General features: G+C 32.8%; 1 protein-coding gene across 1 annotated transcript; it reads right to left on the bottom strand.

The window, feature by feature from the left end:
• Positions 1–7,177: 7,177 nt before the first annotated feature.
• LOC137824706 (uncharacterized) lies at positions 7,178–8,071 on the bottom strand. The gene has a single exon (XM_068630376.1). It carries the CDS (start codon positions 8,069–8,071, stop codon positions 7,178–7,180), a length of 894 nt encoding a protein of 297 aa, XP_068486477.1.
• Positions 8,072–18,150: the final 10,079 nt, after the last annotated feature.

Genomic DNA, 18,150 nt, shown 5'->3' with positions numbered 1-18,150 from the left:
GAGCCTTATACCGTCTAAAATGTTGATTGTCTATAATCTATTACTTTATTAAGCACCTTTTTTTATCCTAGTTGATAGTATCTTCGAGACTATTTTATACATGCATCCGACTAAAGAAATTGACCTAAAATCATTTAAGTTATGTGGATTATCAACCTAAGGGATCAAAGATATAAATGATGTATTTGTCCCCTTTGGCCAACCCATTCCTTTTGCAAAATCTTGTACAACATTCATAATATCACCCTTTATAATTTCTCAGCAAAATTTTATTGTACCAAAATTAAATCCATCCAGCCCTGGACTTTTACTACTATCACACTCCCAAACAATCTCTTTTATTTTCTCATCAGTTATATTTCTTATCAATCCTTCATTATCCTCTTTGGAAATGGTATCAAAATGTACTTCGTCTAACCGTACCTGCATCCATTCATTTATACTAAATCTTTCACTGAAAAACTCTTTTACTTTGCCTTTAATAACTGTTGAATCCTCACGCCATTGATTGCTAACTTTTAAGCCATTAATACCATTCTATGTTCTTCTCCATTTAATAACTGAATGAAAAAATCTTGTTTTACGATCCCTTAGCCTTAGCCATTTATATCTAGCTTTTTGTTTAGCAATGTCCTTTATCTTAAACTTGATTCTACTTAATTCAGCCAATAAAGCCTTCATTTCATCTCTTCCATCCTCATCAAATACATTTAAATTATCCCTCCCCTCTAATGTCTGAATCTCCATTTCAATTTCCTGATCTTTCTGATTTACATTTCCAAAAACCTCATTTCCATTTCCTGACCTTTCTGATTTACATTTCCAAAAACCTCTCTATTCCACACCTTTATGTCAAATTTTAATTTTTTTAGCTTCTCTTTCATTACATACCACCCACGACCTTGTATCTCATAATTGTTCCACTTTTCCCCTACAAAAACCATGTTATTATCCTTCTGCCAAACATCCAAAGATCTAAAGGGTTTAGGTCCCCAGTCTTTATTTAAAACTTTAAGTACCAGTACATAATGATTTGACACAGACCTACCCAACACATATTGTTTGTTGTCTGGACAACTCTCTAACCACTTAAGTGAGACTAAGATTTTATCAATTATGCTCTTAACGATTCCATTTAGTTTGTACCACGTATATCTTTTCCCAACCATGTGAATGTCCACCAATTCAACCTGCTCCGTGTTTCCCTACTATATATACTACATGAGTTTTTACCTTTTCTCTCCCCTTTGAACCTAATGGAGTTAAAATCTCAACCACACACCACACCTTTGAGACATGGTTCTTTCTAATCTCACAAATATCATCCCAGTCCTCCTCTTTTCACCCAACGAACTAGAACAATACACATTTATTACTATGATATTTACTGTTAAACCTACCTTCAAACTCCCTTCGATCACACTAAAATTATAACTCCACATTGTGATCAAGCCTCCAACATTGTTGACAACCCCATTCTCTACCCATCCTATCTCATTTGTCCCCCAAATTAGATAGCAACTATCTGCACTTAGTTGATCACACTTTGTTTCTTAAATACATATGAAACCCGTTTTCTCCTTTCCTAGTAAATCATTTAAATATATTTGTTTTAATGTTTTCTCTATTTTTCTTATATTCATACTAATTATCTTCATGACAAGATATTCATACTAATTATCTTCATCATGATCATGAGACATTATTTTTCCTTACTTTCTTTCTCTCTTGCCTATATCATTTATAATTTATCAATTAAACCATCTTCATTCCATCTCAACGAAAAATCTTACTCTTTTCCTAAATTTCTTATTGTAGCAGCCTCAACATTATCGTTTCTTAAAAAAAAGTGATTGTAATTGAGTCAGCTTTTAAAGACTTTTGTATGAATATTAAACATTAAAATTTTGCTTAATTATATTATTTTAATAATAAAGTTATTGATAAAAAATCCATTAGAAAAATCAGATATTAAAATAACCTTTAATTTAACTATATTATTTTAGTTTCAAAATTATTGTTCAAATTCCATTAATACCAACCCCGAACCAAAGTTTTATTCAATTGAAAATGAGCTTGCATTTCAAAATTACATCATGCAAAGCTTAATCATTTAATGCCAAGACAGAAGCCATTATTGAAATGTAAGTACAATATTAATCTCACCCTCTTTAGGTGACATCATGCCATCCACGTGCATACGTTACAAAACAACAAAATTATTTTCCAAATCCTATTCTATCTTCAGACTGATATTATCATAATTTATAAAATTTTAAAATCATTTTATTAAAAAACAAACTTCTACTATTTACGTCAATCAACATTAATAAACCTTAAAAAATAATCTAGATAAAATTAGGAGAATGAACTTACTAAATACGAAATAAAAAAAATAGCAAACATGAAAATAAAAACATTTAAGAAATAAAGTGTTAAAGTAGAAGAGAAAATAAAAACTAAATAGAAGGTAATAGGATAAATTTTATGATTTTTCAAAAGAATTCTATTTTATTTTTCTCTATTTTTTTACGTACTAAACAATCCAGTCATGCATTACTGCTACTATTGGTAGGGATGCCCTATGTCACGTAAATGTTCTGACATCGCCAAATGACAATATAATTAACGATAAAGTAATGAATTTAAATATTTCTTTTAAAATATATTATAAACTGATCATAAAATTTGAAAGAACTTTATGAACTTACGAGAATTTAAAAGTTTTCAAATATTTTAAAAAACTTATAAGTACTTTATACTTTTATTTGTTTACGGTAAAATAATTTTTTATCCATTACCCAGTTCTACAAAACTATACAAATTAAAATACTATTATATTAACTAATTGTTGAAAATAGTAAATAATTTTATTATTTATCATTCATTTCCCTAAGTATATAAAATGTTAAAGGTTTACGGTATGAAACTAAAGTATTTGTTAACACACACACACACACACACACAAATATATATATATATATATATATACTCAATAATTTACTATCTTTAAGTAAAAGTAAACATTTGCAAAAGTAATTCTAAAATGATTACTGTAATAATTAATGAAAAAACAAGAAATAAATAATCATAATTTTTTGGAATTTAAATCATAAAATTAATACAAATTAAAATAACTAATTAATTCTACTCTCCATATACATACATATATATAAGAAAATTATTTTTAATGATATAAATATTTATCATTAAAATTTATAAATTTGATATTATTTACATTTAATGACAATAATTAAATTTTTATGATTACTCTAATTATTATCACACTTGTAACGGTATTTTTAGATGTCCCCAATAAATTAGTCATCACATTATAAGTATATTGTATGTAATATTAATAGTGAATTATTAGAGATAATGATGATAAATTACCCGTCATTATTAATAATTTGTAATAATAATTATCATCATTTTAATTTTAAGCCTTTTGCGACAATTATTAATTTCTTTTTATTATAAATATTCTTATCTTCATATTAATATTATTAGTTATTATTTTGATGTATATATATCACAAATTAGTTTTATTTATTGCATTTTTAATGATAAAAATTAAAATATAATAAATCCAAATTATATACAGCACAGAAATATTCCCACTTCCTAGTATTTAAAATAAACAAGTATTTCAAAAAAATGATAAATGATAATGTCTTTAAGGATTGTAATATGCGAAATAATTAAAAAAAATTAAAAATTAATAAAAAAAAATAATTAATAATATTTTACAAAAATGAAAATGTCAATGTTAGAGATGAGATTTTGTATATAGGTTGTACAAGACTTTTCATTTTGTTATATCAGTGATATAAGTGACATAAATATAAGTATATAAAAAGTGTGTATGTTTTATGATAGGTAAAAGATTATCATAATATATCTAATTTTTTTTTAGCAAAAAATTAAATAAATTAAATTAAAGGGACACTTGAGGATGTCCCAACCCTTATACAAACTCACTAAAAATGGACTGAAAATTAAAGAACTTACCCTGTTACAATTCATGTAAAGACCCTCATGACACATCTAACAAAAAAAAACCTATGCAACTACACAAACTATAAGCAAGGCAACAACGTAAATAAAAGAACAAAGTAGATCCCAAAGCCACTATTTCAACCTGACAGCATAAAGCACACTACCTAATGCTCCTGAGATGATTACACAATATTAGGTGCCCAAACTCATGTTTGACCCTACCTGCCATACACACCACACCAATGTTCACTCCCCAAAGTTCTCCTTGGTGCCAAACCCCTGCTACATAAACCCAGCAAAGAGGCGTGCGCACCAGCTCTTACAAAAGCGTCTACTGCATACATCCAAATTTAGAGCTACCAGATTTCTATCTTCTATTGCCATTCCAATTAGCGAGCTCCATTAGCAATATTCCACTCTAAAGGTTCACCGGAACAATATTGATAATGCTTGACATGTCATTGCTCGAATATTCACCCTATGCCCCAACTTTCCAACAACATTCTTCACAAGTCTTCATTCACCTCTAACTTGTGATATTAACCGATGTTATAATTGCTTTCCCCCCTCTTTTACCTGCACTAAAGAGAAAACACCTTCCCCACCTCACAAGTAATACAAATATTCAAAACAGATTCATCCCATTGATCTTAAGCATTTTATATTAATTGTTACTACAACCAACCCTACATGCAGAATATTGACAAAAGATGAAAACACTTTTAGACTCTTATCTAGTTGCCATGTTAATGCATGTTAAAGGAGATACAATCCAATCAGAAAAAGAAGAAATAACTTTCCTTTCTTTATTTTTCATCCAAACCCATGATTGTACTTGTGCCAAAGTGAAAATTTCCTCCACATCTGACTTAGCTTGGTTGAATATAATTCTATTTATGTGCTTCCATATACTCCAAACTACTGATACCCAAAGACTTTTCCATAACCTATTACCTTCTTTATTAAAACACATGCACGAGAATTGTTCGAAATGATGATTCAAATCATTGTGATTCACCCCACTTAATCCCATCCAGCTAAAGCACATATTCCATACTTTAATTGATTCTATACATGAAACGAGGATGTGTGAACTGTCTCTTCCTCCCTACCACAAAACACGCATAGAGTATCCCCCAATAACACTCCCCTTTTCTGCAAATTCTGTTTTGTCGCTAGTCTATCTGATAGTGCCCTCCACGCGTAAAACTGTGCTGATGGCATTACCTTTAAATTCCAAAGAGTCCAAATATCGTCGATACCCCCCCTCCCCCGTACTGTGATTTACTAGCTTGTTATAAGCTGATTTCACCGAGAATGTGTATAACGGCGGCTCATCCCATCTCCGTAAGTCCTCTTTATCTGGTTGTAGAGGCACTTGAGCTATAATAGCCATGAAATCCTCAACCATGCTTTTCTTCCATTCAAACCAATCTCTTCTCCAGCTGAAATTCCACTCCCACCCTTCCGTAGTCCAGCTTCCAAAACTGCCAATCGCCTTGTCTTTAAGCTCAGAGTTGTTATATATCCTTTCATATCTTATTTTGAGTTGACCATTGGGTAGCCAATCATCTTCCCAAAATTTGACCTTCTTCCCAGATCCTACTTTCCAAACCATATTCGAACTGAACCAGTTGTCCCCCTGGTCTGAAAGACTAGCTTTGGCTAAATCACTCCACCATCTAAATGTATGACTATTTCGATTCGGTGCATGTGAATTTGTCATTCCCCACTGACCGTACTTTGATTCTAGGACATCCTTCCATAGTCCAGTCTCTGGAGAACCCAGTCTCCATATCCATTTTGCCAGGAGTGCCTTATTGAACAAATCAATGCATCTAATACCTAGACCTCCCTCCTCTTTCGCTTTACAAATATTTTCCCAACTGGTCCAAGCAATTTTTCTCCCATCCGCTCCCCACCCCCACAAGAAACTTCTCTGTAATTTTGTAATCTCCTTACACACTCCAATCGGTACTTTAAAAAAAGATAAGAAGAATAGTGGTATGGCATTTAAGACAGATTTTATAAGGCATACTCTTCCCGCGAATGATAGGTTCCTCCCCTTCCATACTGAAAGTCTCTTTCATACCTTTGACAGCACATGCTCCCAAAATGAGCATCTAGATGGATTACCACCTATGGGTAAGCCTAAATATGTGAAAGGTATATCCATTAGACTGCAGTGAAGTATTTCCGAATACGTTTTCACCTCAAACCTATCTACACCAATTGCGCCAATTTTGCTCTTATGGTAATTGACTCTAAGACCGAAGCTCAGTTCAAAACATCTTAAGATGGCCTTAATGCACATGATATTCTGCACTTTAGATTCGCATACAAAAAGGGTATCATCAGCAAATTGTAGTAAATAAACATCCACCTTTTTACCCCCAACTTTAATTCCCGAAAGCAAATTTTTCCTTGTCGCTTCTTTAACTAGCCCCGCCAAACCTTGTGCTACGATCAGAAACAGAAAAGGTGTCATCGGATCCCCTTGTCTAAGACCTCTAGATGGTTTGAATTCCTTTGTCGGGCTACCATTTACTAATACTGAAATCGTAGCTGATTCTAGGCAAGCTCTAATCCACTGAATCCACTTTTCACAAAACCCTAGTCTTCCCATCATGTAAAAAAGAAACTCCCAACTCACCGAGTCATACGCCTTCTCAAAATCAAGTTTCACTACCACCCTGCTCTTCTTCCTTCTTCTCAACTCATCCATAACCTCGTTCACTACAAGGACACTGTCTAATAATCCTCTATTGGACAAAAAAGTTGATTGTGTCCCATCTATCACCTTCTCAATGACTTTTTTAATCCGGTTGGATAGCAATTCGGTCAGAATTTTGTACACACACCCAACTAGTGAGATGGGTTTGTACTCCTCAAGAGATTGGGGGTTCTCAGTCTTTGGGATCAACGTTAGGAATGAAGCATTATAGCCCTTCGGTATCTTTCCTTCACTGTAAAAATATTTTACTGCACCCACCACGTCCCTTTCTAGTAAGCCCTAGTTGTTTTTAATGAAACTGAAGGTAACTCCATCTGGGCCCGGGCTTTTATGGCTATCACAATTCCAAATAGCTTCCTTTATTTCTTTTTCAAGAAAAGGTTCAGTTAAGAAACTATTGTCAAAGTCAGTTATCTTCTTAAATTCCACGTTATCCAGCCTTACTCAAATATCTTCGGTAACCGACATTTTATTCTTGTAGAACTCTTTGACCATCTTCTTTAGCATATTAGGTTCTTCCACCCAGGTATCAGAGTTCTGACAGTGTACTCCTTTTATCTCATTTCTCATTCTCCTCCACTTAATCGAGGCGTGAAAGAACTTTGAATTGGAATCCCCCTGCTTAATCCATAATGCTCTTGACTTTTGTTGTAATAACGATTCATTCCTCACATTTATAACCTGTAGCTGACTCAGAAGATCTCTTCCTTCCATAATCTTGTTCTCATCCAATCCCTCTACATCATCTCTCGTATCTAACTCTTGTATTTTCTTCACGATATCTAGTTTGATCTTATCAGTATGCCCAAAAACTTCTTTATTCCACCCTTTCAGGTCGCTCTTATGCATTTTCAATTTCTCTTTTAGCACTAGGATTTTGTTGCCCTGAACCAAGTAATTCTCCCACTTGCTTTTAACAAAAACTTCAAACTCTTTATCTTCCTGCCAAATGTCAAGAAACCTGAAAGGTTTTGGCCCCCAATCTGCCACATTTGATTTTAGTACCAGTGCACAGTGGTCCGATATTTGTCTATCTATAACATATTGCTTACATCCTGGCCAATGTTGCAGCCAATCAAAAGTGATTAGAAACTTGTCGAGCCAGCTCTTAGCTTTGCGATTAGGCCTATACCAGGTATATTTTCTTCCAATGCAGGGTAAATCCACCATTTCCATACTATCAATGAAGTTATTAAAACCTTGCATTTCTCTGTTATTACCTCTGGATCGACTTATTCCCCTTCGTTCCCTTTCATTTCTTACGGCATTGAAGTCCCCCAATACACACCATGAGTTACAAGGTTCCCTTTGTCTAATCTCCAATAAATTTGCCCACATTTGCCTTTTCACTTGCAAAAAAAACATGAAGAATACACGTTTACAATAACAACAAGAACATTTTTCTCCTTAGCAAGCCCAAAAAACACTATGTACCATCTATTAATAATGTGGTTAGAACACTGGAAAAACTTTTTATGCCAAATCATGAGGATACCCCCTGCCCCATTTGATGGTTCGCTATAAAGATGATCAATATCGTTATCCCCCCATAGTTGGCAACACTTAATTAGATTAAAACTTACCATTCTTACTTATTGCAAACACAACATCCTAACACCTTCCTTTCTAATGTAATCCTTAACATACCTCCACTTCACAGGATTCCCAAACCCTCTCACATTTAATGTTAAGATTCTCATTAGAATCCCAGATTAACCCCTTCTTTCCTTCGGGATTTTAGAGACCTATCCCTTATTTCTAGTTCATCTAAACTTATCAAAACATTACCTTCTTCCCCGTAAGTCGCCCCAATCTGTTTAACCAATTCCCATAATCTAATCGTTTCTAAGCTACCATGTTTTAACCAAAATAAACGGTTACAATTATTTATAGCCATATCAGAAACAGAATTACTAATTTGAGATAGAGCTGACCTTAATTGTTTTCGATCTTCCCGCATATTGTTTTTGCTTGTTTCGCCCACCCAAAAGACTCTTCTTTCGGTTGTAACATGAGAACAACTAGTGAAGGAATTATATACTGACTTTGTTAGGTTAGTCGTACCTTCCGGAAGCAATTAGTCCCCCATTTTCCTTTGTTCGTCGAGCGGTAAATAGGAGTTTTTTATTCTACCCGAACTCGATCCTAATTGAAAGTTGCTCTGCGTGTATTTGTGCTCCTCTACGTCAACATCTTATTGCTTATGTAATTGGCTAGCCTCCCCTTCAGGTGTCGAAGGTAAAGAATCCTCCACCCTCGAAATTGACGTCCCTGGTTTGTGATTCCTCGCGTCATCCACCTCCTTCGACGTAACAGTGTGAGAAATAGGAGTTCCAACCCTTTGCTCTATCAATTTCGACATGCAATTCGTCTTCCTCCTTCTCTCCCCCGCGTCCCTGTGAGAGTTCCAGAGAATTGTGGTTGCTGCTCTGTTGCAGGGTTTCGTATATGGCTTCGTGGCTATGCCGTTCTGAGACTGTCCTCCTTGTTCTAGTTCGCCCATAACGTTAAACTGTTCAAAGATTGTCGGGCTTCCAAGCGTGCCATTCCACAAAAACTCCTCCCTATGGGCGTCTGGGCTGGTTTTCGGATTTGGGTTTTGATCTCCGCACCTCCCAACTCCCTTCACATAGGAGTTTTGAAACTCCGCGCTTTGGCCCATTTCTGCAGGCCCAATTCTTTTTGCCACGTCAGCCCTTCTCAGAGCCGTTGGTGTTACTGACCCAAGGGTTTCCTTTCCTATAGCTGTGTTGAGATTAGGTACAGAGGTAGGTCCTATAGGTCTAACCGAAAAGGACTCACAACATCGTAACGGTAAACTTGGTTCCGATCTGCGATGGCCCTGTACCAGCGGTGGCAGTTCCACCGTCAACTCTTCCTTATCAACTTTACTTACCTCGAGGTCCCTGCTCCCTGAACAAGCTGATGCTTGAGTCCCAATTGATTCAACCTCTATATCGACACTTGCAGATTCTTCGTCCCACTAGCATTGACAAAGCTTATAATCTGGAACAATACATTCTTCCTCCACCGATACCTGATACAATACATCATTGATTTTCATATATCTTGTTAATTTTGCTTCACATCCCACTGGCACTCTAATTTTAAACCTTGCGTACTCAATCTCTTCCAGTGTCGATGTTGCTTCATCAACCTTAACCAGGGATCCCAATAATGCTGCTATGTGTTTGAAGCAATTAGAATTCCATAACTTTAATGGTAGGCCCCTACATCTCACCCATACTATTCTGTCCACCGCTACGAAATGCTCTTCCCATGGTATGGTTGTGTCAAACATTTCTTCGAATCACTCTTTATTTTCCTCTATGGCTTCTTTGATTTTTGTTTCATTTTCCCCCTTCAGTAGCACATGGAATCCCCCCAAGTACTTAACCTTTATGTGACCAAGTCCTCCCAGAATAAAGCTTTCATTCAAACTTGAAACTTTGCTTAAGTCTGATACTCTCCCGATATAGCACATTTTTAACCATTCTCTGGAAGTTTCCTCTGCATTAAAGTAAATAGCATGCAAACTTGCATATGAGTTACTACCTTTAACCCTCCACACTTGTTTTACCTCTTTCTCAGATTCTGTTGCCTTTTCTTTCATCTTAGCATTCCATTCCTCCTTTGTTTCAGCTACCTTGTTGTATTTTGGTCTGTTAGCCTTCAATTTCCAGCTCCCAATCCATATTGTATTCAGTTGATTCTCCAACGTCCTAACATTCTGCACTCCCTTAAATCTAACAAATCCAAACCTTTACTTCTTTATATTCAATCTACTAGATATGAAAACATCACTCACCCTTCCCCATCTTTGGAAAATTTTCCATAGATCTGATTCTTTGAGATGAAAGGGAAAGTTAGAGAAGAAGAAAGATGTCCCTCCTTTGTGCTCCCAATCCATCATTCAGAGTAAGATATTGTAAAAAAAAAAATAATGAGTACTCGTAATTGTTTGTAACCCAGATGCCCAACTTATTATTGTTGATTAAATAAAACGTTATGTAATATACAAAATTAATATAAAATTTAATTTTTGTGCACCGTCAATTCTGATAAAAATCATTGTAAAAAAATTAATTACTATAACATAATTGTCTTAGCATCTTCAACACATATAAAAGTCAATTTTTATATTACTTTCCAAGATATTTCTAAAACTCATTCATAAAAATATGACAATTAACATTACAATCATTATAAAAAGTCAAACTTTAACCATAGATTAAAGTTTTGTTCATAACAATATTATTCGCATGCATATAATAATATAACTCTTAGACAAACCAATTTATTAATAATTAATTAATATTTTTCAAGTTAATAGTAATAATGTTTACCATGAAAACATTTATAAAAAAATAAAAAATAAAAAATAAAAAGAAATTATATTTTTCAATAAATATTGTATAAAAAAATATAAGACTTATATATTTAAATAAGTTAAAGAATTATAACACTAAACAAAATGAATCATTACTAATGTCTATATTTTTATCCTTCAATCTAGATAAATTGCTAAATAACTAAAAAAATTTGAACATATATAACTGTAGATAATAAAAACATTGATATAATAAAATAACTTTGGATGAGGTACTTCGAAAATAATATTTTTTTAACTAACATTTCATCGCGCTTTAGATATGTTACTTCATTATTTTGGTTTTGTTGAGTTATTGATTTTAATTAATTAAAGTTGAGATTATAATTTACTTTGAAGTTGAATATTTTTTTTTAATATTAATCAATTTTTATAGGTATACTTTAAATGAACATTAAATATTATGTTGCACGTATTTGAATTGTGGTTTATTATTGAATTACATGTTTAACCAATCGTGATGCACACTACAAGAAAATCATGAAATAGAAATCAATTTATAAAAACCAAAATAATTAGTTGCAATATTAATTAAGTTAGAGACCATTTTAGAAACTAAAAAGAAATTTGGTTTCTAAATTAGTTTCTATTATTTTCTATTATTGTTAAATAGTTTCTAAATTGATATCTAATTAGCAACCAAAGTTTTTGCTACCAAATTTAGAAACTAAATAATTGGTAGTTAAAACCTTAGTTGCTAATTAGATACCAATTTAGAAACTATTTAACAATAATAGAAACTAATTTAGAAACCAATATTTTTTTAGTTTCTAAAATGGTCTCTATTTTAGTTCCTATTGTAACTAATTATTTTGGTTTCTATTTCATGATTTTCTTGTAGTGGCACTTCATATATCTTAAGAATGTCTTATGTAGTAAGCTTATAAAAATAATTCCAATTATAAAGAGAAAATTATGATAAACAATTGATATAATATATATATATATTATAAAATATGCATATATGTCCTACGTGGCATATATGTGATTTAAAAAAATAAAAAATAAAATAAAGTTGAAAGGTAGTTACTTTTCAAATTTGAAATTTAAAAAGGTATTTTTGAAAAGTTTTGTTTCTATATTTAGGCACATTGATGGGATGTGCTGATGATTATGTTTTATTAAGTGAAAGAAATTGGTCCTCTTTTAACCAAGTATATGAGACATTTTCCTCTCCATCAGAAAGTCTTGTAAAAGTGAGAAAATGGTCAAGAAGGAGAAAACCAGTTTTGTGATCATCTTTTATCAACATATTGAAGAACAAATCTTCATGAATCAAGGTACGCATATTTATGTTAATGATATTGTGAAAATCATATAGTTCTAAGATCAAACAGATTAAAGAAAATCTTACATGTAGTATCAGAGCAAGGTTTAAGAACGTATGATTTTCCATTATTTTTGTCAATTATTTCCACTAATTGATAACCCTAATTTTGTTTATGAGAAAATTGATAATTTTATCACTTATATATTTCCGCTGCTTAACGCCTTTAAGGGTTCGTCAAATTAATAATTTATTGCATTTGAAAAGTAGATTATTCTTCTTTATGATGATTCAAGATTTATTTGATTGCATAGATATAAAAGTAATAAATTGTTCTTCAATAGTATAGTATGAACGAGTTATATATAATAACACTAAAGACTAAAGTACATTCATAGAAGTGGAAGCATAACAAATTATACTTTGTTATTGCGAACAATAACATGAAATTGAAGCCATACTATGTAAATTTTGTTAATAGTTAGTATTGTTTTCTAAAAATCATGGTAGTAGGATGAAAGTAACACAAACAAACTCCACAATGAAGAACATTGTCCTTCATTAAATTATGTGTACATTACAAATAATTTGTTACTCACCAAAGTGGCCAAATTAGAATGTTTTGATAAATGTAAAATTAAATAAAATTCAATTACCCATGATTATGTGAAGCTATTAATGCGATGACATGATGATTCATACATTTTTATATTTTATAATGGGTATATTGAAGTTCATTGATTATAAAATGTTTAAGGATCACCTAAAGGTTGATTAATTGTTTTATAAAATCATGAACATGATAGTAGTTAATTAATATATTTGATAAGATATGTTCAGTATATCCAAAGATTGCAAACATGTCTAATTAAAGTATATCTAATTATCATTTACGTAAGAAAATGTATGTATATATATATATATATATATTTTATTAGCATCAGTTATGTTTATTGAAATGCATTGTTTGATCACCCAAAGGAGAACTTCAATGTACATTTATTGTCTATATGAATGTTATCCGAATCTGTATTATATGTTTATGTTCATAAATCAAAGCATTAAACTCTGAACATTATATGTTCTATGCAGCATTTGATTCTGTCTCTCTTCATTCACAAGCCTCGTTTATTGTGAAGTTCAATGGGCTTAATTTTCCTGAATGGTCTGAACAAGTTCAGTTTCACTTAGGTGTTCTAGATCTTGATTTGACACTCTTAACTGATAAGCCCACTGCTATTACTGAAACTAGCAGTGTTGAACAAAGTTCTTTCCATAAGACTTGGGAAAGATCGAATAGACTAAGTTTAATGTTGATGCGAATGACAATGACTGAGAGCATTAGGTCAACAATTCCTAAAACTGATGATGCTAAGAAATTTTTGGAATCTGTGGAAAGTATGTCTCAATCTGATAGGCTGATAAGTCAATTGTTGGGACATTAATGGGTACGTTAACTACCATGAAGTTTGATGGTGGTCGTACAATGCATGAACACCTCACTGAAATGACAAACATAGCAGCAAGATTGAAATCCAAGGGATTGGAAGTGAATGAAAAATTTCTTGTACAATTCATCATGAATTCCTTGCCTCCTCAGTATGGTCCATTCCAAATAAATTACAACACTATTAAAGATAAATGGAATGTGACAAAATTGCAAAGTTTACTTATTCAAGAGGAAGCAAGACTCAAGAAGCAAGGAAATCACTTTGTCAATCTTGTGGATAAGTCAGGAGTTAAGAAGAAACCAGAAAAGAAGAATCAAAGGGGCAATAAAGGACCGTTAAAGGTTAATGAGTCATCTGCCAAAATCCACAAAGAACAAAAGAAGGACGTGTATCATTTTTGTAAGAAAATTGGACACTATAAGAAAGATTGCCTGTAACGTAAGATATGGTTCGAAAAGAAAGGGATTTCTTATGACCCAGACCACAAGTCCAAATGAAAGATTTGTGTTTATGGGAAATCGAGTCAAAGCTTCAATTGAAGCCATCGGAACTTATCGTTTAATTTTATATACTGGACATCATTTAGATATTTTCCAAACTCTTTATGTTCCTTCTATTTCTAGAAATTTAATTTCTTTGTCTAAACTTGATACAGTTGGATATTGTTTTAAGTTTTGGAAATGGATGTTGTAGCTCTTGTAAACATAATCATTTTATTGGTTATGGTGTTCTTTTTGTGATGGTTTATACAAATTAAAACTTGATAATCTGTTTGTTGAGACTCTATTAACCTTGCATCATAATATTGGTACTAAACACAGTTTAGTGAATGAAAGTTCAGCTTATTTGTGGCATAAACGCTTGGGTCACATATCCAAAGAAAGAATACAATGATTGGTAAAGAATGAAATCCTACCTGATTTGGATTTTATTGATCTTGGTATTTGTGTAGATTGTATTAAGAGAAAACATACAAAACACACAATTAAGAAAGCAGCCACAAGAAGCACACAACTCCTTGAACTTATACACTGATATATGTGGACCTTTTGAAGCTTCGGCTTTTGGTAGAGAAAAGTATTTTATCACATTCATTGATGATTTTTCACGTTATGGATACATCTATTTATTGCATGAGAAATCTCAGTCAGTAGATACCTTAGAGGTATTTATTAATGAGGTTGAAAGACAATTAGAGAGAAAAGTGAAAATTCTCAGGTCTGATAAAGGTGGTGAATACTATGGAAGGTATGATGAAATGGGACAACATCTTGGTGCATTTGCTAAGTTCCTTGAAAAGCGCGACATATGTGCCCAATATACAATGCCAGGAACACCACAACAAAATGGTGTTGCAGAAAGGCGCAATCGTACTTTAATGGATATGGTTAGGAGTATGTTGAGTTATTCTTCTTTACCCTTGTCATTGTGGATGTATGCTTTGAAAACCGCCATGTATTTGTTGAACAGGGTTCCCAGTAAGGCAGTTCTAAAGACACCTTTTGAATTGTGGACAGGAAGGAAACCCAATTTGAGGCACTTGCATGTTTGGCGTTGTCCGTCAGAAGTAAAAATATATAATCCACAAGAAAAGAAATTGGATTCACGAACAACTAGTGGTTTTTTCATTGGTTATCCAGAAAAATCTAAAGGGTATAGATTTTATTGTCCTGGCCATAGTACGAGAATTGTTGAAACCGGAAATGCCAGGTTCATTGAAAGGTGTCGAACCACGTAAGGTGGAAATTGAAGAAGTTAGGGTGGATATTCCTTTACCTAAAACTTCTTCTCAAGTTGTTGTTCCTACAGTTGTTGAAACATTTGACAACATACAAGAACAACAAATAAATGATGAAACACCTCAAAATGAAGTTGTCACCAATGAACCTGTAACAAATGAACCATATGGGGCAGTATTGAGAATATCTGAAAGGCAGAGAAGACCTGCTATTTCTGATGATTATGTGGTTTACTTACAAGAGTTAGATTTTGGCTTAGGTATTGATGAAGATCCAGTTTCATTTTCACAAGCCATGAAAAGCAATAATTTTATTAAATGGTTAGACTCCATGAAAGAAGAGTTGAAATCAATGGATCATAATGAAGTTTGGGACCTTGTGGAATTGCCTGAAGGATGTAAAAGAGTTGGGTGTAAGTGGGTCTTTAAGACCAAACGTGACTCTAAGGGCAATGTTGAAAGACACAAGGCTAGACTTGTTGCTAAAGGTTTCACTCAGATAGATGGTGTTAATTACAAAGAGACCTTTTCTCCAGTTTCTAAAAAGGATTCATTTAGAATTATCATGGCATTGGTAGCTCAGTATGATTTAGAACTTCATCAAATGGATGTGAAAACCACTTTTCTGAATGGGAATTTAGAGGGAGAAGTCTATATGGATCAACCTGAAGGTTTTGAAATTAAAGAAAAGGAACACATGGTGTGTAAACTTAAGAAGTCAATATATGGACTTAAACAAGCTTCCCGACAATGGTATCTTAAGTTTAATGATACTATCACTTCCTTTGGATTTACGGAAAACATTGTTGATCGGTGTATATATCTAAAGGTCAGTGGGAGCAGGTTTATAATTCTAATTATGTATGTTGATGATATTTTGCTTGCTACTAATGATCTTGGCTTATTACATGAGACCAAGAAATTTCTCTCAAAGAACTTTGAAATGAAAGATATGGGCGAGGCATCCTATGTGATTGGAATTGAAATTATTCGTGATAGATCACAAGGATTATTAGGTTTGTCTCAGAAAGCATATATTAATAAAGTTCTAGAGAGATTTAAGATGGAAAAATGCTTTGCAAGTGTCGTTCCAATTCAGAAAGGGGATAAGTTTAGTCTTATGCAATGTCCAAATAATGAGTTGGAACGCAAGGAAATGGAACAGATTCCTTATGAATCTGTCGTTGGCAGCTTGATGTATGCTCAAACTTGTACCAGACCAGATATCAGTTTTGCTGTTGGAATGTTGGGCAGGTATCAAGGTAATCCAGGATTAGATCATTGGAAAGCTGCAAAGAAAGTATTGAGATATTTGCAAGGAACAAAAAATTACATGCTCACTTGTAGGAGATCCAATCACCTTGAGGTGATAGGATATTTAGATTCAGATTATGCTGGATGAATGGATACAAGAAAATCTATATTTGGCTATTTGTTTATTTTAGCTGAAGGAGCAATCTCATGGAAGAGTGCGAAGCAATCTGTCATTGCTGCATCCACTATGGAGGCTGAGTTTGTGGCATGTTTTGAGGCCACTGTTAAGGGATTATGGCTGTGAAACTTTATTTCAGGACTTGGAATTGTCGATAGTATTGCCAAGCCGCTGAAAATTTATTGTGATAATATCACATCAGTCTTCTTTTCTAAAAATGACAAGTATCCAAAGGGTGTTAAACACGTGGAATTGAAATACCTTGTCGTTAAAGAAGAAGTTCAGAAACAAAGGGTGTTAATTGAACACATTAACACCAATCTTATGGTTGCAGATCCTTTGACGAAAGGTCTGCCACCAAAGACATTTAGTGAGCATGTTGAAAGAATTGGTGTATCTAAAAACCCTTATTGACATTATGATTGAGTATTATGTTCTTTATGTATTGGCACTCTGAGCTCATTAGATTATTGTTTCTGATATTTAATGCATCCTGTTTATTTAATTAGTTGTTGTATATACATAAAGAGTTATGTTGATATAACAGGATTTGTCTTTGACTAAGACATTATTGTTGGACCATCATGAGCCTTTCATTTATAGGTCATATTAAGTAGAAAACTAATATTGTAGTACTTAGAAGGAATTATGTTGATCCAATGACATAAAACCGCTAAGACTCATATTAGCCTATACTTAATGATGATATAATGATACAACCAATTCTTAAAGATATTTCAACTTTATATTTATGGTTTATTTTCAATTAATGTAGTTCTGCCACATTGGCCAAGTGGGAGAATATAAAATATGCATATATGTCCTACGTGGCATATATGTGATTTTAAAAAAATAAATAAATAAATAAAGTTGAAAGATAGTTACTTTTGAAATTTGAAATTTGAAAGGTAGAGTTACTTTTCAAATTTGAAATTTGAAAAGGTATTTTTGAAAAGTTTTGTTTCTATATTTAGGCACATTGATGGGATGTGCTGATGATTGTGTTTTATTAAGTTAAAGAATTTGGTCCTCTTTCAACCAAGTACGTGAGACATTTTCCTCTCCATCAAAAAGTTTTGTAAAAGTGCGAAAAGGGTCAAGAAGGAGAAAACCAGTTTTGTAATCATCTTTTATCAACA

Source organism: Phaseolus vulgaris, chromosome 8, assembly GCF_000499845.2.
Source record: "Phaseolus vulgaris cultivar G19833 chromosome 8, P. vulgaris v2.0, whole genome shotgun sequence".
NCBI lineage: Eukaryota > Viridiplantae > Streptophyta > Magnoliopsida > Fabales > Fabaceae > Phaseolus > Phaseolus vulgaris.
This window is presented reverse-complemented; position numbering and strand designations above follow the sequence as displayed.